Genomic DNA, 26005 nt, shown 5'->3' with positions numbered 1-26005 from the left:
CTTCCTCATTAGCTCACAGGTGCTTGCTGAGTTTGCGCGCCTGCCTCTCCCTGGCTTCCAAGGCGGCTTTGGTATCCATCAGCTCGTCCAGCTGCCGGCGCATTAGGGCCATGTCGAGCTGGGTGGACTCGCACTGCTCCCTCAGGGTGGCCGACTCCACCCTCAGCTGCGTGGCGGCCATGGCCAACTGCTCGCTGCGTTCACGGCACTGCATCTGCATCCTCTTGGCATCGTTCAGGAGGGACTCCACACTCACTGCCACTGACTCCTGCTGATTTTGAGACATGTTCTGGACAGACAGAGGGATGGATGGAGGGAGGCCAAAGCTCAAACAGGAGCAGGGATTATACAATAACTGGGACATTTAAGCAGAGACTTGGTTGTGAACTACAGCTATCCTGCCAAAAACTCTGATGAAGTGAATCATCAGCTCGCAGTCAGATGTCCAGCACAGATCCACAGGTTTTAAACAGAACATTTGACCCGTAGAGAGCGAAGTAGCTTAAAGAGGCTAATCACGGCTTAGCTCAGTCTACAGTGGCCACTGCTCTTGTCTGTGCTTCTCTTTTACCCCCATCCTACCATCAGTCTCCATTTTCCACTCTTCTTGTTTTTTTACATAAGAAAGGTTTATTTTTCTAATCAGTAGCCCAATATAACAGCCAAATAAGAAGAAAAGGTCTTACCATACACTTCAAAGTCCAATTTATCACAAGCTTTGTGGTTTTTGTCTGAGACTCGAGTGGAAGACAGTCCTTGGTGTTCTCCAGAGTTCTCTCTCTTCTTGGTTGTCCTTTTCAGACTTCCTGTGTGTATGTGTATATATGTGTGTATATATATATATATATGTGTTTATGTGTTTAAAAAGAACAGACAGAACTTCCAGGTATGGATTCTACTATAGGTCTGGAAATCAACTTACAGAACGAGTATGGCTCCTTTAAAGTGTCGGTTTGTCTTCCCTAAATATTTGTCTGGTCATTCTCGGTTGCCATACGTCTCTACTTTCTCTCAGTCTTCAGCGAGCATTATCTTCTACCTCAGGGCTCAAGCCGGGTCAGGTAATCCATGGAGATTAGACAATTAAGGAAAGAGAGTAGGAGTCACGTTGTAATAACATGAGTACGATGTCTATTTGGACCTCTCAGGCTGACGGCTAAATAATCATTCTAGATTTGAGTCTTAATTTGCTAACCATTGATTCATGAATGTATATTTTATACTCAACAATAATTTGCAAAATAATGATAAGGTTTGAATTTCTTTAGGGGCGACTTGATATAGACCTATTTTACCAGGTTGTGGTCAAACTGATTGGATGCCAATCAATAACACAACGTGGACTAGATGAATAGACTGACTGAGGCTGAGTGCCATTAGCTCTGTAAAGGGTCAATGCCGAGACACAGGGCAAAATAATGTTATTTAGGGGTAGATTATTATCTGGAGGTTTTTTGGTCAGTTTGTAGAGTTTCTGTATCAACGTTTTATTTGCCTGATACCGATAAAGTTAATGAATTCAAAGGTGCGCTACGTTTGCTCGGCTACAGCTCTGCGTTCAGACTTAATGTCCCGCCCACTATCTGACTATCTCTTACTGGGTGTTATGTTACATGGTTCTAATTTATTAAATAATTGCTTAGCATTTAAACACAGTTTTGTGTTTCCAAAATCTTAATTTTGACTTTCACTCTAGATGCATATCGGTTCCAAATATCGGTTATTGGTTTCACTAACTACCAACAACTGCTATCGGCCTTGAATACAAGTATCGGGGAATCATTCTTCTTCTTATCATTGCTGTTAAAAATGGGATGGCAGAATAAAGTGTTGTAAAAAAGCTTTTAAATGCATTTCCCCAAAGAACCACAAGAGGTGTGAGGTTGTGTTTCTAGAGGTTACTGACTCAATCACTCATTACATCACTTCATAACCACAATAATACGATATGACTTACCACACAATATACAACTTTTTATCCAGATGCTCACAGAAGAAAATTACCTTTGCAAATGACAATGAAGTGACACCAGATTTATACTCGGGGACAAGTGAGTCCTTTCTTGTTATCAACCAGCAGAGGGAGACCCGGTTCAACATATCTAGTTCTACGGCTCCCTTCCCTTCTGAAATACATGCAGAAATCACATTTGAGTCGTTGTGCTTTAACTCTTTGGTTTATTTGTTGCAACAAAAATAGCATACCAAGTGTCAAATGGCATCACAAACCAAGTGATTGATATGTTGACATACAGCCATTTTAGGTAAGGTGCAATATCCCAAACATAGGATTTGATGAGCCCCTATAAGTGAACCAGGATATTAGATGTAACAGGATGGGAGCACATGTGTCATACCTTAAAGTAAAAAAAATCATCTGAATTATTTGTTGCATAATGGAACTTTCAGCCTCTTTTTCCTCATTCAATAGTTATTTTGTATGTAAACATTTGTTTCTGTATGTATTGGTTATTTGACGTTAATGTGTAATATGTTGTTCATGTTTGTTTATGTATGCACTAAGGCAAATTCCACATCAGTAGAACTTATTGTGACAATAAACCCTTTTGTGATTCTGCTATAATGTCATTCTTATTGTTTGGAGCTGTAGCAGGTGCTTCTTCAAGCAGTGCTTTAGTTCACATAGTGACACTGAACTATGTGAAATGAAATGAAGAGAAGAGCAGAGACGATTGGCCTCAACGTCACACTAACTCAGTAACTACAAAAGAAAAAAATACAGAAATAGAACTAGCATAGGCACATAGTGGAAAATCAGAATCCTAACTTCTCAAAGATTTACTTTTGTGTTTTTTTTTACTGAAGCTGTTGAGGAGTATCTACAATAATTTGTAAAATGAGGGAAAACATGTTTTACATAGGACACATCTGCCAAACACATACAAAATACTAAATCTGATCACATTAATTAAATAAAAAGAATGAATGCCTGCAATTAGCATTCTCCCATTTGTTGTTACATTTTATGAACAAAATACAACAAACGCAAATTTCTGTGTGACCCAGTAGTTAGACATCTGACGAGGCTTTCATAAGTAAATATAGGAAATGGGTACATGTACCTAGATGTACGTAGAGGCTTTAGAGGACTGCTGGATCAGGACCCAGAGTCAGGCAGAGGAGGTGGCCGAGTGGTTAAGGCGATGGACTGCTAATCCATTGTGCTCTGCAGGCGTGGGTTCGAATCCCATCCTCATCGGGAGTCACTGCATCTATTGTATCTATGTGTTGCATCACCCTTGGCAAATACATGCTACTCCGAGTATCATGTGTTATCTCACAAAAATATATGAGTATTCCCTGGAATACAAGATAGCATACACCCTTTTTCACACATTATTGTGTTGTGCTAGTGTATGTGTGTTTCTGTAAGTCATCTGTGACCCCCGTCCTCACTGTGGCCTCGCAGGATTGTTGAAAAATGGCTCTGTCTCTGCAGCCGTCACCCCCGCATCACTGAAAAGCCCCCCGGCTGGCCCGCCGTACCCTTCATACCCCTCTACAATCGCCTTCGGCCCTGAACTCTGACGCCTCTGTACGAGCACCAGCACCCCGATGATGAGCCAGAAGAAGAAGTTGACCCACACTGATGTCTGAGAGGAGACAACACATGACACACGAGACGGACATGAAGCTCTTTCATCTGAATCTCAACAGCTCGCAGGTCTTGGTATCGTTCCAAAATGTTCTATACCATGACTTGGGTACAGGAAACGTTACACCCATTATATGGGGCTGACCATGAAAATGTTTAAAAGGTTGTGTTGTTCCTAGTTTGTGATCACAGTAGGTTAGCTTTATTGACTAGTACAACAACATAATCCAAAGAATTACTAGAACTGGTTATTGAATCCATTCTAGACATGAAACAAAAAACTGGATGAAGCCTACTGACCTCGGCTTTGTGAAGACTGCTGTAGAACCTTTCCCCATTGAGTGGACTGACCCATTTTCTGGCCTGGGCCTCTTCACATCTTGAGAAAAAGGATTAGATTACATGTTATAAAAAGTTACAGATAATACAGTTTCCACATATCTTGTGTGTGCTAGCAGTCGCTAACAGGAGATATTTCCGCTGCCAAAGTCCTTTCTAAATCACTGGGGAAGATTAAACCATCCACATTACCCACTGGTGTGTTCTTTCATATGGCATGGGAAAAGACAGTTGACTGAAAGGCAAGTCTTTTTAATAGTGATGAAGGAGGCTGGGAAAAAGAAACTGTTCTGAGTAGCAGACATGAAGTAAAGCTCACCTAGGTTTCATATCCTTTTTCTTTCATTTCTGACTTGTTTATGACAGGTTTTGGTTTTGTGTGGGCATGCCGTGGCATGCATGTGTCAACGGCCGCAATGTGTGGGTGTGTGTGTGTGTGTGTGTGTGTGTGCCACCTGGTGACGTTGTGAACGTTCTGTATGACCGAGTTGCAGAGCGAGTCACGTCCGATCTTCAGCATGCACCCCGTGATGAGCAGGAAGAACAGGAAGACGCCACTCACAGCAATGATCAGGTTCATCCCCACGCGCTCCCTGGGGAGGAAAGAGCAAGCAGAAAGAGCGTGAGTACGGCTGTAAACTTCAGAATAAAGGGTTATTTAGAAAATAACCCTAACCCCAAATGAAGAAATTACAACTATGTTACAATGGCACGGCCTCTTTTTGAGTTCTATTGCTCCCTCCTCACCAGTTCTGCAGCAGGTACTAGACCAGCTGCTGCATGTTTTTTTCTACTTGCATTTGTAATCCAATTCTTTCACACATGCATGCCTGTGATGGCTAAAAAAATGGGAAAGTACTGTATGGGATATTGGTATCTGTTTTAACACATTCTATTGATCATGCTTCCCTTTTTGAGAGGAAACGTTGACTAGAGCCATTACCTTCTGATTTCCCCGTCGATGCAGCAAGTGTACACCCAGTACAGAGACAGCGAGAAGCACACCACCGCGACTACGACTGATATGGCCGACACAAAGTAGCAGAGAGACGGGGCGCTGGAGGACTGGACGTCGATGGAGCTTTCTGTAGCGTTGTAGTTCACCAGTCCATAAAGCATGCAGCGGCCTCCAAAGTCCCCCTGAGAGACGGCAGAGAGCATTTCATTCTGCCATTTTCAGACTTTCAATAACTCAATAACTTCCTTTTTTACATTGTTAGGACACACACACACACACACACACACACACACACACAGCACCTGACTTCTATAAAGAAGTAGTGATAAAGATTGTGCACGAGGGCCATCTGGTCACATGGTGCCTCTAGTTTTAGAAGGCCTCGTAGAATGGGAGCAGCTCATGGAATGGAAGAAGTAATACTATATGATAATAATAATTATTATTATCTTAAGGAGGGACAGCCGAGTTCCCCTGCCGTAGCCTTGGGATGGTTCAACACTTTTACTGTGTATGGTAAATCTAAAGAGAAGTACCATCATCACTTAGCAGGAAATCAGAAGAAAGTGAAAGCGTCTTTTTTTACACAGTGCGCGAGCGTAAAAACGGTAGAGATGAGGTTTGATTAAGAAAGTAGCCTTCTATGGTGCTTTTTAGAACATATACCGCAAATGTAATGTAAAAATGAAGTATAAATAAAGTGCCAAAAGTAGCCTACAACGTGCTGTGAATTTCTTTAGTTTAGTCTGTCTTTGAACCGACACACGCACTGGAAACGTGAGTGGAACCGGAAGAAGGTGGACAGAAAAGAAGCATTAGCTTAGTTTATTATTATTATTATTATTAATAATATTAGTGAAATCACCTGGACTATGGTGATGGAGGCGGCGGCAACAATCCCACAGACGAAGCAGCTGGCGTACAGAGCCAGCTCCAGCAGCAGCAGCACCGCTAACGCCATCGTCGGGTCCGGGTCCCGGGTCCTGTCTGCAACGCACCAGCGTAAAGCTAGCCACAAGGACATACATACCACTTCCGGTACACTCTTTCAAAATAAAACCCTAGCTCAAGCGCACAGTCGCAACGGTAAACCGTGAAAATAATGAGCATTTATTGAAATAGAATGATTACAACTGGATACATATCCTCCCATTCAGTTTTATAGAAGTACTACAGAAAGCAAACACAAAGCCAGAAAATGGGATTTCCAAAATCGGAAAACACAACAAACGTGTCATAGGTCACAAAAACACAATATGAAAGTCTGTCAACAAAGCTCGATGGGATCATTTTAATACACATAACTTACCTTTCTCTTCTTTATGCAATAGAAAACATTTCGCGCTAAAATTTGAAGATTAGAGATATGCTTTCCGATGTTATTTTGGCTTTTTTGGTTGGCTTCAGTCCTCCCTCTTCTAGTTTCAATGAGCAACTGCTTCTCTTGAGCTCCACCACACAGGCTCCGTCCACGTAAAAAAAAGCGTAAAAGTCGTTTATTTGTCACGCTGATGGATGAGGAAGTTCAACACTGGTTGGCATACAGAGCAATTTCCTTCGGGTCAGTAGCTGCTTTCAGCTGATAACCCAGAAAGATAGAGTAAAAGCTGTGGGAAGCAGAATACAGGGATGAGAAATAGATGATGAATCTCCTTTTTATGCATGTAAATGTAAAAGGTTTACACTGTAAATGCTATAATCTGTGAAGATGCATTATTCAGTCCTATGTTGATAGTGGACAGAACAGATCAGGTGGCTAGACTTAGTCAAAGGCTGAGCTACTTCAGGATTTAACAGAACATGGTGTTACATATATTACAATAGCATAGTCATATGACACAAGTCACGAGGTTAGATTAAGCATTCTGGGGATGAAACACTTCTGCAGTAGAAATACTAATTCCTGATCCTGACACATAACCAAAGCTACAGGGAATTTGCTACATCACTCAAGTTCAAGCTAAATAATGATGGATCAAGAGTATCAAGATGTTCTTACGTGGTCTATTTTTTATTTTCAAGAGAGACTTGTCATATGATGAAAAAAAGGTTTTGAAGTTGAATAAAGCTGCTGCCTTGATGAAGTTTCCCTTCAAAGCTAATCATTACTGATTACACAAATAGGCTTTCTACAGTCTGTAGTCAGGCTCCGGGTCTGTGTCGGGCCACTGCACACTCCTCCAGATGTTCTGTGCTGGGAGGAGTTCCAATTCATTTGTCTGAAGAAGAAGCACACAAAGTGATGCCACAATAATATTCAAAGGGGCCATTTTGTTTGGAAGCATCAGTCACAGCCTTAACATTGATTTGGTGTCACAAAGCCTTCACAGATCCTAATATAATTTATAGCTATATGAAATGGTGTTGATGTTGAATGCTGGTTAATTCTCAAATGTTGACAAAGACAATCCAAAACATAAGTTAATTAGGGAATATTTTCATTGATATGTGTGTTCTGTGTCTCTTGTGATCAAGCAAAGCCTCTCTTCCTTCAAAATGCCAAACTGAAACTAGTATGTGGAGCATGCACCTAAGCTAAACCCGGTCCACGCTGACCAGACCCTTACTCCAGCTTGTCAATCAAAAAAAAGGTGTGGTTTGGATACATTGCTAACATAGAGAAACTGTGTGTGTGTGTGTGTGTGTGTGTGTGTGTGTGTGTGTGTGTGTGTGTGTGTGTCTCAGGTGGCTAACCCTAACCAGGACTGGAGCCTTACACAGCCATTACTAGGTATTAGTGTCTATGTGTGTGTGTGGGTATGTGTGTGTGTTGTTGGTGTTTTAGTGTTGTTAGATTAAGGCTTAAAATATGATGGTATTAGTGTTGATACCAGGACCTGAAAACTAAGAGAGAGAGAGAGGAGAGAGAGAGAGAGAGGGAGCTGTGTGTGTTGTGTGTGTCGTGTGTGTGTGTGTGTGTGTGTGTGTGTGTGTGTGTGTGTGTGTGTGTGTGTAGTGAATCCAGACATCACAACACAAGCCTGGTATCACTTTAATTCACTGAGAAGACTACACACCCAAATTCACCAAAGTCTGAATGAGGCACAGCTCTAAAGAATACAATATGTACAAGTACAATATAAAAGAGAGACCAATAAGAGCCATGAGAAAAAGGGATAACAATAACAATAACACTTGAAAACACATCACAAATAGTTTACATATGGGCTCGGTCTCCCAGAGGGGGGGTGGGGGGGGGTAAGCCAGAGGAGCAACATTTTAATGGACACAAAGCAACGTTTCTTCCAGATAAAAGAGTCATGATATACAGTAGATGGAAAGTTTCCGCCTTTGGGAAACAAATGTCAATATATACTAGGCAAACAGCCTGTTTAGTTTAGCATCACATTAAGGAATACAAAAACAGAAGTGAATATTTCAACAATAAGATTACATCAAGGAAACAACAGAACATTATTTTTACTATTTTAAATCCAATATGTTCTCCCACCCTGGCAGAATTGTAATTGCATTTTAAATACATTGTGTCATCATGTACAAAAGCTATATAATAATTCAAAATTGAACAAAGAGATGGATATACATGTACAAGCAAAATAAATCTATTGACTGAAACCACTTCTCTTGACCAGGGGCAGTTTCATGTTTTCTTTTTTTAAGTCTTACAAGTAATTTAACATCCAATATATTGTGTAATGTTAATGATGATGATTGGTCCTCTTGTCTTCTTCAAAGATTTCCAAGCCTGATTTCTTTAGTGGATCCAAATCATCCCGACAGATGTGGAAACATGTCTGTAACTAAAGTGTAAATGTTGTAGATCAAAAAAGGAACTCCTTCTGACAATCCAGAGAAGCGCACACACAAGGCAACAACTGCAGTTTCTTTCTAACCAACAATCCCATTGGATGGTTTGACAAGTCTCTAATGTAAATCTGTGAACACACTCCTGAGAGAGAGCAACATTGGAATGTTTGGGTGTGATAGTTGTGCAAGATTGCTAATGATTACACAGCAATATTACGCTTTTCTTAAAAGAAATGTCCATCAGGGAGCTGGATTTTTCAGAGTGGGAACACCGGTCACAGTGAAAGGAAAATCTAATCTGAGAAACTTGGTTCTGGCTCAGGTTGTGGACTCTATGTCTGAAAGCATCTGAAAGATATATCTGTGCAGCAGTGCTCATGCTTGGTAAACAGTCTGCAGTACATTTGATTATTGAGGGAATGCATAGAATGGTATTTTTGGGTGAAATGCAATCCTTTGCAAGGGACTGCCAGGGAATGTTTATTACATTTATTTATTCATGACATGTGAATGAATGATGTGTAGCCAGGGCATCAGCCATCTCCTGGTAACACACCAGACACAGCATGTATGCATATTTCCATGGCATTGTTAATAAAAACCAGTCAATCAGTCTATTCCAGCATTGTAGCTACAGCAACTCGTATTTTAATGACACCCGTGTAGCAGCACTGTGATTCCACAAGTCATCTGACGTTTTAATTCAATTGCATTGTCGCGTTCCACGATAACTGCAGTCACAAGACTCTTATCACGCCACTGATGGTGTCAGTAGAACTGTTCACCCTGTCCAATCAAGCATGTCTGCACAATATGTCATATATATATATATATCACCTACCGTTCAAAAGTTTGGGGTCACATTGAAATGTCCTTTTTTTGAAGGAAAAGCACTGTACTTTTCAATGAAGATAACTTTAAACTAGTCTTAACTTTGAAGAAATCCATCTCTACATTGCTAATGTGGTAAATGACTATTCTAGCTGCAAATGTCTGGTTGTTGGTGCAATATCTCCAAGGTGTAGAGGCCCTTCCTCAACTATCACTCCAGTGGTCTAATGGTCCAATGTGTTTGCTCATTGGCTCAGAAGCTTTGATGATTAGAAAACCCTGTGCAATCATGTTCACACACTGGAAACAGTTTAGGTCGTTACGAAGCTCCAAAACTGACCTTCCTTTGAGCAGATTGAGTTTCTGGACATCACATTTGTGGGGTCAATTAAACGCTCCAAATGGCCAGAAAAAAAGAACTTTCATCTGAAACTCGACAGTCTATTCTTGTCCTTAGAAATGAAGGCTATTCCATGCAAGACATTGCTAAGAAATTGAAGATCTCCTACAACGGTGTGTACTACTCCCTTCAGAGGACAGCACAAACAGGCTCTAACCAGAGTAGAAGAAGAAGTGGGAGGCCGCGTTGCACAACTGAGCAAGAAGTACATTAGAAGTACATTAGAGTCTCTAGTTTGAGAAACAGACGCCTCACAGGTCCCCAACTGGCATCTTCATTAAATAGTACCCGCAAAACACCAGGGTCAACATCTACAGTGAAGAGGCGGCTGCGGGATTCTGGGCTTCAGGGCAGAGGGGCAAAGAAAAAGCCATATCTGAGACTGGCCAATAAAAGAAAAAGATTAAGATGGGCAAAAGAACACAGACATTGGACAGAGGAAGACTGGAAAAAAGTGTTGTGGACGGATGAATCCAAGTTTGAGGTGTTTGGATCACAAAGAAGAACGTTTGTAGATGCAGAACAAATGAAAATGCTGGAAGAATGGCTGACGCCATCTGTTAAGCATGGTGAGGTAATATGATGGTCTGGGGGTGCTTTGGTGCTGGTAGGTGGGAGATTTGTACAGGGTAAAAGGGATTCTGAATAAGGAAGGCTATCACTCCATTTTGCAACGCCATGCCATACCCAGTGGACAGCGCTTGATTGGAGCCAGTTTCATCCTACAGCAGGACCAGGACCCTGAACACACCTTCAAATTGTGCAAGAACTATTTAGAGCAGAAGCAGGCAGCTGGTCTTCTATCGGTGATGGAGGGGCCAGGCAGTCCCCAGATCTGAACCCCATTGAGCTGTTGTGGGAGCAGCTTGACCGTATGGTACCAGGAAGTGCCCATCCAACCAATCACACTGGTGGGAGCTGCTTCTGGAAGCGTGGGGGGGCATTTCTCCAGATGACCTCAACAGATTAACAGCTAGAATGCCAAAGGTCTGCATGCTGGAATTGCTGCAAATGGAGGATTCTTTGACCAAAGCAAAGTTTGATGTAAAAAAATCTATTTCAAATACAATCTATTTCTAACCTTGTCAATGTCTTGACTCTATTTTCTATTCATTTCACTACGTATGGTGTGAATAAGTGGACTTTCAGGAAACCCTAAATTGTTTGGGTACCCCAAACTTTTGAACGGTGTATTATATTATATATATATATATATATATATTATCCTCTAAAACAATCTTTTTCTCAAAATGACTGAATTCTGAATTAAACAAATAGTAGAATTGTATGGATTTGATCAGTTCTTACAGTGTTGTACAGTTTGTGAAGGCTTTGATAAAATTCTCTTTTTTTCAGTGAGTTTGGGAGTTATGCATGCATTTGTATACCATGTGTACCAGATGAAAATGGTTCCATCATCAGCCAACAGGACAGCCAGGCAGTCGGAAGGCATCTGGTACAGGACTGTCGAGCTTACAGATGATTTTATAGATCCCTTTCTTCCAGCAGGGGTCACTGTCTCTCCCAGTCCAAATGGCTGAGTAAAACTCCCTCAGAGCCACTTCGGAGACCTCGATGAACCGCTCTGGGACCTGCAGACAGACGATGGCAATTATGTCCAAGCATAGAATACTTCACCGTCTACAGCCTTAGGGCTTTGAATTATGGACACACATGGGAATTGGTAAGAATTCACACAAACTAAATCTACAAGCTCAGTACGGGATATGATCCAGTCATACAAACAACCACCAGGTATGCTACCATAAATCTTTTGTATTTATTCCAATTTTAATGAGATTTACATGGCAGTGAGAGGTTTTTTATCACACCATCAATAGGAGGCAGATGATGATGCACGTTATGATGGCTGTTCACCCACATTCAGGTGTTTTCACTTCTTTTGCCTGATGGATGTCTCTGGTAGGATACAATGCCTCGTTCATATTTTCCTGATTCTCCTGTTAAAGCGGGCAAGATACACCCTATCATTTCTTTTTTTTAAGATTATTTTTTGGACATTTCAGCCTTTATTTTATAGGTCAGCTGAAGACATGAAAGATGAGAGAGAGGGAAATGGCATGCAGGTTGGAGTCAAACCCGCGGAGTGAACCTCTACATTTCATTTCTTATTAGTGCATGGAGTTTGGTGACTTTGCTTTTCTTTTCTTTTTTTTTAGTGAGAAAAGCACAGGTGTGAAGAATACCATTAATGATAGCTCTGTTGATGCAGCGTGGACAGGTTATTAATTACACCTCCTTGGCCCCCGTGTGTGAATGTGTGTGAATGTGTGTGAATGGTGAATGGTTCCTGTACTATGGAAAAGCACTACATAAATACAGTCCACTTACATTTCCATTACCTGTGCTCATCCTGGACTCTGGGATGTTATTTATCTCCCAGGTCTTTCATAAAGAGAAGGTATAGACCAGACTCTGGGATGTTATTTATTCCAGGTCTTTCATAAAGAGCAGGTCTAGACGGACTCGGGATGTTATTTATCCCAGGTCTTTATAAAGAGCAGTCTAGACCGGATACTGGGATGTTATTTATTCCCAGGTCTTCATAAAGAGCAGTCTAGACCAGACTCTGGGATGTTATTTATCTCCCAGGTCTTTCATAAAGAGCAGGTCTAGACCGGACTCTGGGATGTTATTTATCTCCAGGTCTTTCATAAGAGCAGGTCTAGACGGACGGGATGTTATTTCTCCCAGGTCTTTATAAAGAGCAGGTCTAGACCCGGACTCTGGGATGTTATTTATCTCCCAGGTCTTTTCATAAAGAGCAGGTCTAGACGGGACTCTGGGATGTATTTACAGAAACCCAACAATCCACCAGAGTAGACACTAGGCCACAGAGGCAAGGAAAACCTCCTGTTAATGGTCTGCCATGAATTAAAACGGGGGGGGGGGAGGTTCCCAGTTTCAACCAGAGCGGAAAACTAATCAGCCAGTTAACTCCAAACACCTGTGTAGGTGAGCAGGTTCCTCTCCCAGCTGCACTTTTTCATTCTCATAATGAGCTGAGTGACTTCTGTTTCTGACCCAACAGAGAGGTGATTTAGTTTTCCAACTGGGACATAAAGCCTTGACATTGTGGAAAACGTCAAGGTTGGTTTGTACAGCTACATTTGTATTGCATTTTCAAGGCTTAATCATTATTGGAGTTTCCTTGAACACAAATCTACCTTGTCCACGGCTAAAAATTATAATTTCTGTTGAATACACATTGACGCTGTACCATATACTGTACATTTAATATTAATGGTCTATGCATTGTACACATTACAGGAATACAGGACTAAGACATATCTGGTTTCCTGAATTGTTGTCTGACAGCTTTATCACAAGGTGGCCGGTTAGCTCAGTTGGTTAGAACATAGTGCTGCTAACGCCAAGGTTACAGGTTCGATTCCTGGCCTTGAGAATATGTTAAATGTGTAGGATGTTCCCTAATTGAATATGTAACACAATAATCTTTACTTATTAAACTTTATTTATATAAGGACCTCTGGAAGTCTTATCATAAACTCCCTTAAAATCACATACATTTTGTCACCTATGTTTGAAGTAATCTGAGGTTTAGAGAGTATGACCTAGGACTCAACAATTATGACCTTGTGAAAATGTTTTACTACTATCACTATTATTATTTCTAAATTCTTATATCCACTCATTTATTACTTATTCAGAGTGTTAGTACTATGGAGGGGTTATATATCTAAGCCAAGGTCTCTAGAACAACACTATTTCCCAAATAATCATTCCATATAAACCATCATACATGATAAAGAGTAAACTTGCTCTACCTCTAGTTTAGAGCTCACTGAGACCGTCAGCTCAAATTGAATTTTCGGTGACCAACACCACCTTCACGTCATTGTATTGCTCTTTGAGAGTGTAAGGATTGGCTGTGGATCGTATTATCTCATAACTGAGGCCGGTTAGCTCAGTTGGTTAGAGCGTGGTGCTAACGCCAAGGTTGCGGGTTCAATCCCTGTACTGGCCATGATAGCTTGTCGATCTCAAGCATTAAGCGGTTTCAAGGCATTGAACATCTACTTACATAAACTGCCTTATATATTACAGTAGTTGAAAGACACATATCAAGCATCTCTTTAACTGTGATTATTTAGAACAGCTGACAATCAAGCCTGGGGACTATAATTAAACACCTAAAAGTATAATGACATGAAAAAAACTACAATTTCAATTAAAAAATGTTATCACTTCATTCATGCTGTTGTTTTACAGTGTTTACCAATGCTTTAGCTAATCCGTTATTCACAAGGTTAAAAATATAAGAGCTCTCTATCTGGCAGAGCACCAGCCATCCTGCATTGGACAAACCAAGGGTTAATGTGATAACAGACATCAGCTAGAGTTGGAGATGCACATGTAAAGAGACTACAACAGCGCTATATAAGAACAGCCCATTTACATTTACATCCCGTTTGTGTATTATTCTGTACATTATGCAATAGTGATTACATGAAAAAAAACATCTTGGGGTGCCCTTGCCATCACAGAAACCTTCAGCTAATCAGACTCAAGGTCCCTAAGCATCCTGCTTTAACTACAGTGACCGCGTGTACAGGTATTAAAGCATCCACCCAACGACTAGACTAGACATGCTGCATCTAGACACACTCTCCTTACCTGATAGATGTTACTTTTATTGTAGTGCATGTTCAGAATGCGGTAAAGCTCTGTATCGCGCCCCACTCGCATCTGACTCTCTCTGGCCAGACGAGGTGCTCCATCCCTGGATTACACAGGCAGACAAATTTTTACTTAAATCATGAATATCCTGCCCGACAATACTGACATTTAATTTTAGTTCTAGTATTATTCTTGATAAAACTCCTCCTGAGTCATTTCTAGCGTCGTATTATGTTTTTTTCCTAACTGTCCGGAGGTTATACAATGCATGCACTGTGCTAAGTTTTGACCACTTGAAATAATGGACATTACGTACACACTTATGTTGCAACAACACTGTTGCTTCACACTGTTGCATAAAACAGGAAAGCCTGACACGACATAACAAAGTGTTATTCAATCTGTAATTCTTTCTTTCTTTCTTTTTACAAATATGCAAATCAGCTTATGCACAGCACCTGATGCATAAATCAGAGTGTCGGCTAATGTAAAGATTCAGTGGCAACGTGCTAGCTCCTATGAAAGCCACTTAAACAATGGACGTTTTGCATGAACCAGTGCCAACTCAAACCCACCGAGTGAGAGCCTCGCGGACAGCCTGGCGTGCAAAGCGCTCCATCTGGATGTAGAAGAACTCTCTGAAGTTACTGAACCATTTAATCATCTGGGAGGTCACACAGCGGTTAAACTAGACAGTGGACAGGAAAACAGCAGGACAGGAAGAGAGCAGGTGAGGACAGCAAATTTGACTTCAAAGAGAGCTTTAGCCAGTAGCTCAGAGAAAGAGAGAAAGTGTTTTGATGATTCACAATGGAAAATGTTAATACTCACTTATCAATATCCTAAATATGTGAACACAACCTTAGCTTATAATTGGTTAAAGAAATTAAAAAAAACTTTCCAACATTGTAATTTCACCACAGCACCACGTTTCACAGTTAGAGATAATGTCTGCAAGCCGATATTATCTGCTAATATAGGCTCATATTACAGACATATTGGTATCAACAGTAAATCCAGTAAACCTTTAATTTTTCTTATTAAAGTTCAATGTTTTGCCGTTGTGTTTGTCATTTGGGTTTCATTATTCATGACTGGACTTCCAGTAAAGTTAACTGTTCACAATGTTAAATAATTCTTTAAAGGCAGAATTTGAAAGACCCTTTCCATAAAATAATTTCATGAAAATATTGTTGCTCTGCCTCCAGTTTAGAGCTCAGTGAGTTCAACGCTCGGCCGAGAGCACCGCCTCCACTTCGATATGTTGCTTTTTGAGAGGATCAGTACGAGTGGAGGGGTTGTCCATCCAAGCCAATACAATGCCCCGCCAAGGTTGTGTGTTTCAGTCCCTGTATGGGTCAAGTTGATTTTGAGGGAGCACTAATAAGAATTATATCATCTAATAACCTGTTAGTTTAATAATAGACACACATCCACAAAATTTTAGAAATCAGACTACTTTACAACTTTAGTTTAACAAGAATATTATCAGACTTTTTCCATGGTAAACCCCTCTTGATCCAGCACTGTGGTGGGTTCCACACACTGTGGGGGGTTCCACACACTGTGGGGGGTTCCACACACTGTGGTGGGTTCCACACACTGTGATGGGTTCCACACACTTTGGTGGGTTCCACACACCTTGACATCAGGAAAGTACGTCTTGAGCGTGTTGGAGCTGGGATAGCGTGCGTAGAAGAACATGAGCTTGGCTTTCTTCAGATGGCAGGGAGACAAGCCCTCCTGGGTGTATACATGAGGCCAGTTAAGGAGAAACACGCCCTTTTTACACATTCCCCAATAAACATATCCCTCCCTCCCTCCCTTCCTCCCTCTTTGCTGACAAAAGGATATTCCCCCAGCAGTTAGGTAGAGCTCTCCTCCATCCATCCCTCCTCCTCCTCTCATCCCCCCGTCCCCCCTCATCCCTCGCTCTCTGCCTCCGTGAGCATGGCGTGCGAGGGAGGGGTCTAGGTGACCGAGCAAGGAGAGTGGTGGGAAAGAGGGGTGAGACGAGGGGTGAGACGAGAACTCCAGGAAAGGGTCTGAGTTCAAGTAGTCCTTGCGGGATGGAGGGAGGTGTGGGAGTTGAGGGTGGTGGAGAGAGCGAGAGAAGAGCTGCTGCATGGAGTAGTGGAGAAGGGGCAGAGGGAGGGGGGGAGGAGGGGGAGGAGGGGGAGGCACGGGGAAGGAAGATGAGGAAGAAGAAGAGCAGGAGGAGGACACGTGGAAGGAGGAGGAGAGATCCTTAGGTTGTGAAGCTGGAGGCAGGAGGGGAGGATGAGACAGAGGAGGGCGAGGTAGAGAAGGAGGATGAAGGGAGAGGTTCGGATGGGAGGGATTTAGGTGAGTGGAGAGGGGTGGGCCAAGGAGTGGGTGGGCCTTTCGTATGTCAGGTGACCTGTGAACCGCCAATGGCATGGCCAGATGTGAAGCTTCAGTGCGAGGAGGCAGGGCGCCCCCGTTGCTCCTCTTTTGGAGATGCTTCTCTCTTTCTTCATCCTGCCTTCCCATCTTTTCCACTGCACCTCTGACCTTTTCCTCCCCTCTGCCTCTCGTTAACAGACCCACCCACGCCCCCTCCTCCCTCCCTTCATCGTTTCCTGCGTCGTCTGGGAGGAAAGCGATGGCGGCAGGAGGAGAGGAAGACGTGACATGGGTCATGTCAGTGTACAGGCGGAGAACTCGGTCGATGACCCGAGCCACAGCGCTGCCCAACTCCAGCTTCAGCGCCTGGGCGAACTTCTTCCCCCCCTCCTCGCCCTCGTCTTCTATCCCTCCATGCCAATCTCCACAATCTAACCACAACCCGGCTCCCTCCATCACGCCCTCCAAGTGCAGCCCTCCTCCACTTCCTCTCTCTCCTCTGTCTTTTTGCCTCTCTTCTCTTTGTCTGTGGAAGTTGTCAAAAGGAGAAACAGAAAGAAGGGAGAAAGTTTCCTTTTCCATCTCTCCACCATCCTCTTCATCGTACATCCCTTCTGTCATTTCCTCCTCCTCCTCCATCATCCCAGCATCTCCTTCTCCTCCATCTCCTCCTCTGTTTCTACACCTCCTTGTCTTCTCCTCCTCCTCTGCCATGTGTTTTTCCCCAAAAGCCCTCCATACTTTCTCCTGCAGGGCCTGCAGTCTCTCTCTTGCCTCCTCCAGCTGTTCTTTCAGCACCTCCCTCTCTTTTCTCTTCCCCTCCCTCTCTCCCTCGCGCCTCCCGCCTCCCTCCTCTGCCTCTCCTTCTCTTGGTCGGCTCTCCAGCTTCATCCTCTTCAGTTTCAAGACGTCTTGACTCCACTCGGCCACGAGGGCGGCATCGCTGTGCCTCTTCTTAACCCCCAACAAGCTGGCCTCTTCTTTCATCACTCCTTCCTCTCCTCCTTCCACCCTTTGCTCCATCTGTCCATTCCTCTCTCCCCTGTCCTCCAGATGTCTGTCTTCCAGGTGTGGGCTCAGGGTTGTGTTGAGTTGCCCTCCGATCCTCCTGGGGGCTCCACCTGGCTGGAGGAGGTGGTGGATAAGGGGGAAGCCAGGGGGTCGAAAGGCAGGAGCAGGGCGACCTCCACTGGGCTGAGGATGACCTCCAGGGACGTCTGTAGAGCTGGGAGGGGGGGCAAATGGGTGCATCTGTGGGGCGGAGTCATCGAAAAGATCTGGGGGGGAATCCATCCCTGGAGAGAGACACAGAGGAGGAGAGAGAGACACAGAGGAGGAGAGAGAGACACAGAGGAGGCGAGAGGAAGACACAGAGGAGGAGAAGAGACACAGAGGAGGAGAGAGAGACACAGAGGAGGAGAGAGAGACAGAATTACTGTTGTTTTGGCCATAAACCACTTAACCAGCCCAGTGGTGTAGCTGGGTCCACCTGGGTTCATGTTGGTAGGTAAAGGTTGGTTCAGATGTGTTACAAACCAAACAATCAGTCTATTGCAGTAAAGTGAAAAATAATTATCTGGTTAATCTAGAATGAAAACAATCCAGCTTTTTTTATTAGTGCATTAGTAATCATAACTTGTAATAGTATAACTGCCACACACAACTTCAAGCCGTTTTGCTAAGTAGTTTTGAGTACATTTTCCTGATTATACAACATTTAATGTTCTGTGTGGCACCCGTGACTACATGTTGACAAGGACCAGATGCAGATCCTGATGACTTCCGCTTACCTCGACTGCAAAACAGGTCACCGGCCTGTCACAGGACACAGCTCCGTCCACTCGTAATAACAATGAGCTGCAAAATACATCCAAACATGGGGACAGTACTTGAGTTTAGCGGAGAACATGAATTCCCAAATGGTTCAAGCAGTTATTCAAAAGGTTGATGTTGGCCTCCCTGGCTTTCAAACATGTCATAGGAGGAAACAGCACACAGCAGAACTGATCAAATACATGTGTTCACACAATACACGTGACAAAATGGAGGGCGATAACTGTGGTTGGACGTGGATATTTTTGCTGGAAAATGTTTTGATAGCTGGATAACTGTGGGTAATCAAAAGACTGGCATGGCCTCCCTACATTACCTGAAAAAGCTTGTGAAACCAAATAACCAATGCTGGGCTTTTGCTGGTACATCTCACTATTTAATCAAGATCAAAAATATGCATCCCAGTCCTTTTTTTCAGTGCGTATCCTCCTTTCCGTCCCGATGCCCATTTCCCTTTCTCTCTATTCCTCTCTCATCCTCTCTTTCCCTCCTCTATCTGTTATCAGTGCAGGCAGCTTGTTACGCACTGTTTGATCAGAGTGTTTACTGTCAAACACACTCACACACACACACATTCACACAAAGAGAAAGAGGCTTGAGAGAGGGCTGACAATGGTCAACGGTCCTTGGGGAGTGAAATAGAGTGAGAGTAGCATGTACGTGTGTGTGTGTGTGTGTGTGTGTGTGTGTGTGTGTGTGTGTGTGTGTGTGTGTGTGTGTGTGTGTCGTGGGTGTGTGTGTTGTGACAGCAGTCCTATTACATTGATAACACCCCTAATCCACTTCAGATGGATACACTACTGCTCACCGAACAGAAAGAATGATGAATGATAAATGGACAGATGTGAGGAAAGACTAAAAGAGGTAAAGTAGGCAGACAAAATGTGAACACGGACAATGTTTAAAATATTAGGCTGATCGAGCTACTTGACTGTCAATGGTTAAAATTAAAAGATAAATAGATAGAGGCCTATAGATAGATAGATAGATAGATAGATAGATAGATAGATAGATAGATAGATAGATAGATAGATAGATAGATAGATAGCTCAGTGCATAGGTCCCCCGGTGCAACATGAAGAGAATAATCCTACTATAAATAGCTAAATATCAATTATTCAAATGCCCTGTCCTCTCTACTATTATACAGCCCAGATGGCAGAGCAGCCAATGCGCTTATATCAGGACAGATTAGCTTTTTAAAGCCAGCCGAAAGCTGCACAAAATATGAACACTGAGCAATGAAAATGAAAGTTATTAACCACTAGATTAGACGTAAGAATGGTACTTTTGGACTGCTGTCACTGGGAAAACTGACGAGAGAAGGAACTCCCAATAAGTAAAGCACCCACAACTCACTGGGATTAAATAATGGATATTGGTACATTATAATCAGTGTGCATGTGCTGATGTCCTAGTACATTGGAAAGATCATATAGGCCAACAGATTTTCCCTCTTTATCAAATATTAGGCATATTGGCCTATTTATTTTTCAAAAATATATTTTTGTGGTCAAACTGTAGGCTATTACATCAGGATAGATAACTGTAAATTGCAGATAGTTCAGCATACTCAGTAACTAGAATATGTATCTTTCAAATAAATACAATTTCATAAGGATGCAACGTTCTTTGTGTTGGTTTGTCTGGGATTATTATACCTACACAGGTTATGTTTCTATAACTTTGTTTACATTTAATTTTTAGATATGTTGCTTATAGCCTAATGTTTCATCTATCTATCTATCTATCTATCTATCTATCTATCTATCTATCTATATGCGGGGGGAATAACGTACTTTATAATTTATGGAAAAATGTTGGAAAGCCTCCTCGTGGCAACTCCCGGGTCTGCCACGAGAGGAACCGCTTGGTCCATCCTGACGCACGAGCTGTCGTGTGTGTGTGTGTGTGTTGTGTGTGTGTTGTGTGTGTTGTGTGTGTGGTTGTGTGTGTGTGTGTGTGTGTGTGGTGTTGTTGTGTTGGTGTGTTCCGGTCCTGTCTAATTGGCAGCGGTGGAATAATGTCGCAGTGGTGTAAGAAAACCATAAAACCCCAGTAGACCATGAGCTTGGCAGTCCTCGTGTAAAACATGTTACATGGAATGTTGTGTCTGATTTTTAAAAAGAACTCACACTCTGAGAGAAGAGGAGCTCCAGCGGTGTCCCGTCCCCGAAGCTGGCCACGCCAGTGGCCGTCCCGTGTCGCTCTCTGGCCTGGTCAGCTGTCTTCTCCAGCACCGGTCGGGCTCCGGACATGGGTGCAGCAGAAAAGAAGCAGCTTTCTGTCCCCTCTGCTCTTTGTCTGTCCTTTGTTCCGCAACTGTCTCAGTTTTCCCCTCACTCATCAACCGCCTCCTCTTTACTCGAGTTGTGTCACCGTGCACGTTCTCCCCCCTTCCCTGGCATCATCCGAAGCCTATCACGCGCTGCTCCCGGTGTGTTGTGGAGTGGGCGCGCGGTGGGCGGGCGGGCTCGAGAGCTGGCCACTTGACGGTCCGGTCCCTCCCATGTTGGCATCACTCACACACACACACCACCACACACACACACACACACACACACACACACACACACCAAACACACACCACACACACACACACACACTAAGGATGCTGGTTTAAATCGTCAGTAATGTTAACTGATTTCAAATAAATGCAAATACCTCTTTTGATAAGTGATGATAGCAACAGTTTGTTGCTCACACCCCCAGACACACCCCCAGAGGCAGATGGGAAGTCAACTGAATCTTGAGACTGAAGAGCATTTCTAAAGGCCCAACACATTTAAATGATGGCTGCATATTCTCATCTACAGTACTGTAAAGGTTGTATTTCCTGGTGAAAGTCAGGTCATTTATTAACAGCTTTATCTCACAGGAATTTCCCTTGAAACCAACACAGAACTGACTATTTAATTTCTACACAGTTTGTTGCAATTTGAGTATTTCAATTTAAGTATAAACCAAACATTTAGATTTAAGGTGACAGGTCAAATTAAATTAATGTACTGTAGACCTAAACTGATTCCAAAATAACCCTATATGTAAACAAAATGTTATGCTTATTTAAGTTCAAAATGTAAAAAGCAGTGGAAATGGAACAATTTGTGAAGTAGGAAGATTATGTTATATGTTGTAAATGATCTCAAATTTAAACTTATCTTTTGATGACTAAAATAAAATGAGACATATAAAATATAGACTGGAGAATTCAAAGATTTAAATGAATGAGAACAGTTTATTGCTACAGTAAGTTACACTTATGAGGAATTTGCCTCTGTGGTTGGTGCATACATTAACAAACAAACAAATAATATCAAAAAATAATGAATACAAAAACAAATACATGCAAAATAGCTGTTTCACATAGGAAAAACGTCGCTGGCTGGACTGAGTAAAGAATGTGCAAAACATATTTTGTATTTGCAATGGGCAGATGTATCAGTCCAGGATGGAGGTTGATGCAACGTGTAGTGACTAGGGGTGGGGGGTTGAGAGTCAGTGTCAGTGGGGGTCCAGAGCCTTGTTGGTGAGGCTAACGGCACCACGTGGGGTTTTGGTCCTGATGAACTGCAGCCTCCTGCCAGAGGCGAGGGGTTCAACCAGTTTTAGTCCGGGGTGAGAGGGATCGGCTACACTTCCTGGTCACCTCAGCATCCTGGAGGCGTACAGGTCCTGGAGAGACAGCAGATTGCAGCCAATCACCTTCTCAGCAGAGCAATCTGCCTTTGTCCTTAGCAGTGGCTGCAGCCAGCGTACCAGAGGGTGGTGGAGCAGGTGAAGATGGACTCGATGATGGCGGTGTAGAAGTGCATCATAATGTTCTTTGACGGGTTGAACTTCTTCTGCTGCTGCAGGAAGTCCATCCTCTGCTGGGCGGTTTTGATGTCTTTGGAGATGATGGAGCCTAAGAAGTGGAAGGACTCCACAATGTTGACTGTGGGCAGGGGGCCGGGGTCCTTCCAAAAGTCCACATCCATCTCCACCGTCCTTAGAGTGTTTAGCACCAGTGTTCTGACTGCACCAGGTCACCAGATGCTTAGTCGATATCCACGACGGTCCACTTAAGGGATTGCTCCATTTCCGCCGGAAACTTTGCCAAATGCACTCTTTTTGTCTGGATGTCCATCTGCGTCCTCTGTCTTTGTGTTGGCGTTCTAACCTCTGGTGGATATCTAAGAACCTATGGGTACGGTCCTCCGCAATCTCTGAGGTAAACTCAGACAGCTAGCTAGACTATCGTCCAATCTGAGGACTATGGTACCTGGTCCTCAGATCTCTGCAGGGTAAATCCGACAGCTAGACTAGACTATCTGTCCAAGTCTGAGGACGTATGGTTACCTGGTTCCTCAGATCTCTGCAGGGTAATCCAGACAGCTAGCTAGACATCGTCCAATCTGACAGACATATTGGATTACATGGCCTCAGATATCTGCAGGGTAAATCCCGACAGCTAGCTAGACTATCTGTCCAATCAGAGTTTTCTGTTGACGACTAAAACGACCTCTACTTCTGAACGTACACATGTTCCACCAAAACAACTTCCTTCCTGAGACTATCTAGCAGAGGCACCGTGGCTCCAGCTGGAGTTTAGCCCCCCCAAGATGATTGTGATTGGTTTAAAGAAATGCCAATAAACCAGGGCATGTTTTTCTCCCATTCCAGAATGCTGTGTGGACTAGCCAGACCCTCCTGTGCAGCGCTGTGGAGGAGGGTCTGACAAAGCAAGATACCAGATAGTCCATCTCCCACCTGTAGGCAGGGTCCTCCCCACCAGAGATAAGACCAGTGAGAGAGAGAAGAGAGGAGAGGGGAAAGGACGCAGCCATGATGGTCAGAGAGTCAGAGACGTGTTTCCCCAACCTTACAGGCTGCTTCCTGTCAGACAGGAAGTCTGTGATCCACCTGCAGGTAGAGTCAGTCACGTGCAGCTGGGACAGCGTGTCCTTCAGCGGAGCCGGGAGGACAGAGCTGAAGTCCACATCCTGGATCCTGGCGTAGGTTCCTGAGAAGTCCAGGTGCCAGGGGATGACATGAAGAGTAGTATTGATGACCCTGTTGGTTACAGCCTTTCAGTTCCTTTACATTTTTAGTGAAGTCTCCTTTGAACTATCCGTAATGATTTACCTTAATGTTGTCGCTTTAATCACTCAGAGACATTTGGTTCCCAGGAAAACATTAAAGTACTTAAAGATGCTTGACCTTCAGCAGCACTGTGTTACCTGTTGCTGGGAACGTTGCCCATGTAAGCCAGCCTCCTACCAGGAGACTAGGGCCACTTTCCATTGCCAACTTTTTTCAGATCCTCTTATTATTTCCCTTTGAGAATAATTTGTCTTTCATCCATCAAACGCATCAAGTAACCTTCTCCTTCCAAATGAACTCCCCCTTTCTATCTCACCTCATTTCTGTCTTTCTCTACTTCTGATTAAAAAAATAGTAAGGCACTAACTGAAAGGTCGCAGTTGTTATGGAAACAAGGCTTGTAACAAAAGCTGGACACACGGGTAAAGAGGGGGAGCGAGAAGAGGGATAGACGGAGAGAAAAAGAGGGAGATGTGTCTGAATAAACATAAACATGCAGAGAGGATGAGAAGCTAGGAAAGAGAAAGTCAGAGAGGTCTGAATAAATATAAGCATATGGAGAGGAAGGAGCACGAGAGACGGCGAGGTCATGAAATGATGGCTCCATCTGCAATAACAAATAACAAAAGATAATACAGGGTTATCGTCATTCTAGGAAGGCGGTCGAGCCACAAAGGTGTGCGTGTGTGCATGTGTGTGTGTGTGTGTATTGGACAGAGTGGCAGACCCAGAGAATGCAATTGAAACATAATACATGGATCTGCTGCACAAGCTAGAGAATTCTAAAAAGCACAAATTGTTCACAGAAAAGCCTATATCAAAGAGCCTAAAACTGTTAGGGTGTGTGTGTGTGTGTGTGTGTGTGTGTGTGTGTGTGTGTGTGTGTGTGTGTGTGTGTGTGTATGTGTGTGTGTGTGTGTGTGCGGGAACATCACCTCTCTGAGGACTCATATTATGTTAACCACTTAGACCAACATCAAACACTCTCTCTCTCACTCATACACACACTTTCTCACTCATACACACACACTTCAGTACAAGCATGAAGGTGCCAGCCATATAAATAGGAAGTCCCAGAGCGAGAGATATAAAGAGAAAGGGACTGACTGACAGAGAGAGAGAAGGGGTGGGGGTTGTAAATTCAAAGGGGAGACAGAAATGGGTGAGGGAAAAATGGGGGAAAGAGTTGAGTGAAAAACTGAGAGAAATCGAGAGGGCAAGAACAGGAGGGGGCGAGGACAGATAGATATGAAAGAATCAATAGATGCATAAAGTGTATGTTCATTGATTTACTTACAGAGAGAGAGAGAGAGAGAGACAGCGATGGGGAGAGAAAGAGGGAATGAGAGGGAGGGGGGAAAGCAGGGAGCGGTGAGGAGCAGAGGAGGGAGAGAGAGGTAGAATCAGTTATTGTACTGTCAAGAGGAAACAGCAAACATGTGAGAACAACACTATGAAGCGAGGGACTGTGTGAAGTATAGAGACCTAATTAAAGCTGCATTAAATCAATATGCTAACATTAGCAATAGGTCAAATGGCTGTAATGTGATGGGGTCGCTCATAGTGATGAACCCGCAGAGATTTACCACCAATTCTGAAGTTCCCCTTGGCTCTGGATGTGTAAATATACTTGCCAACATTAACTGTGACAGCTTTATATGGTAATATGTCAATGGTGTTAAACAGTTGCAAAAAACAATTAATGCTTAATTAAGTATAGTTGGGGACTCACAAGAGGATTTTAAAAAGAATGGCCAATATGTTCTCCAAAAACACTGGTTCCTACATTCCCCATAATGCAATCAATGGATCCTTTTTTGTTTTCAGTTAAACAGCAAACGTTTTTTTGTTAAATGTTTTGTCTCCAGCCCTAGTCAAAATAACCCTGATGACATCATCTGGGTCATTTTTCAGACTTGGGAAAGCTCCCACTTTTCATTATCCCACTGTTTCATAGCCTCCTTGTGACGTGTAAACTTTAATTTAATAATAATTAATAATTAATCACTTTTGGTGATACTGTTCAGCCAACAATCAGGCCCTGAGATGAAGGAACCACACGACGAGAGACAGACGTCATATGTCAAGACTGACAGTACCAGAGAGAGAGAGACCGGCTGGAACAGAGCATGTGGTGGGACAGACA

General features: G+C 43.1%; 2 protein-coding genes and 1 non-coding gene across 4 annotated transcripts; 1 reads left to right on the top strand and 2 right to left on the bottom strand.

Annotated features, from left to right (window-relative positions):
* Positions 1 to 2158: 2158 nt before the first annotated feature.
* Positions 2159 to 5900, bottom strand: tmem179ba (transmembrane protein 179Ba). The gene is made up of 5 exons (XM_032511606.1): positions 5779 to 5900; positions 4899 to 5095; positions 4411 to 4548; positions 3917 to 3995; positions 2159 to 3614 (listed from the first exon to the last, which is right to left on the bottom strand). The coding sequence occupies exons 1-5, from the start codon at positions 5872 to 5874 to the stop codon at positions 3414 to 3416; spliced, it is 711 nt and encodes a 236-aa protein (XP_032367497.1). The 5' UTR covers positions 5875 to 5900; the 3' UTR covers positions 2159 to 3413.
* trnas-gcu (transfer RNA serine (anticodon GCU)) lies at positions 3139 to 3220 on the top strand. The gene has a single exon. It is a non-coding gene; the product is annotated as a tRNA-Ser (tRNA).
* A 4532-nt stretch (positions 5901 to 10432) lies between the features above and the next one.
* prox3 (prospero homeobox 3) lies at positions 10433 to 21310 on the bottom strand (the record flags this gene model as incomplete). 2 transcript variants are annotated; one of them, XM_032511587.1, is given in 7 exon segments in its annotated part: positions 10433 to 11504; positions 14572 to 14677; positions 15150 to 15262; positions 16216 to 16323; positions 16429 to 18236; positions 18732 to 18798; positions 20910 to 21310. In XM_032511587.1, coding segments are annotated over 5 exon segments (2307 nt in total). In that variant the 3' UTR covers positions 10433 to 11330.
* Positions 21311 to 26005: the final 4695 nt, after the last annotated feature.

This window comes from Etheostoma spectabile, unplaced genomic scaffold, assembly GCF_008692095.1.
Source record: "Etheostoma spectabile isolate EspeVRDwgs_2016 unplaced genomic scaffold, UIUC_Espe_1.0 scaffold394, whole genome shotgun sequence".
NCBI lineage: Eukaryota > Metazoa > Chordata > Actinopteri > Perciformes > Percidae > Etheostoma > Etheostoma spectabile.
This window is presented reverse-complemented; position numbering and strand designations above follow the sequence as displayed.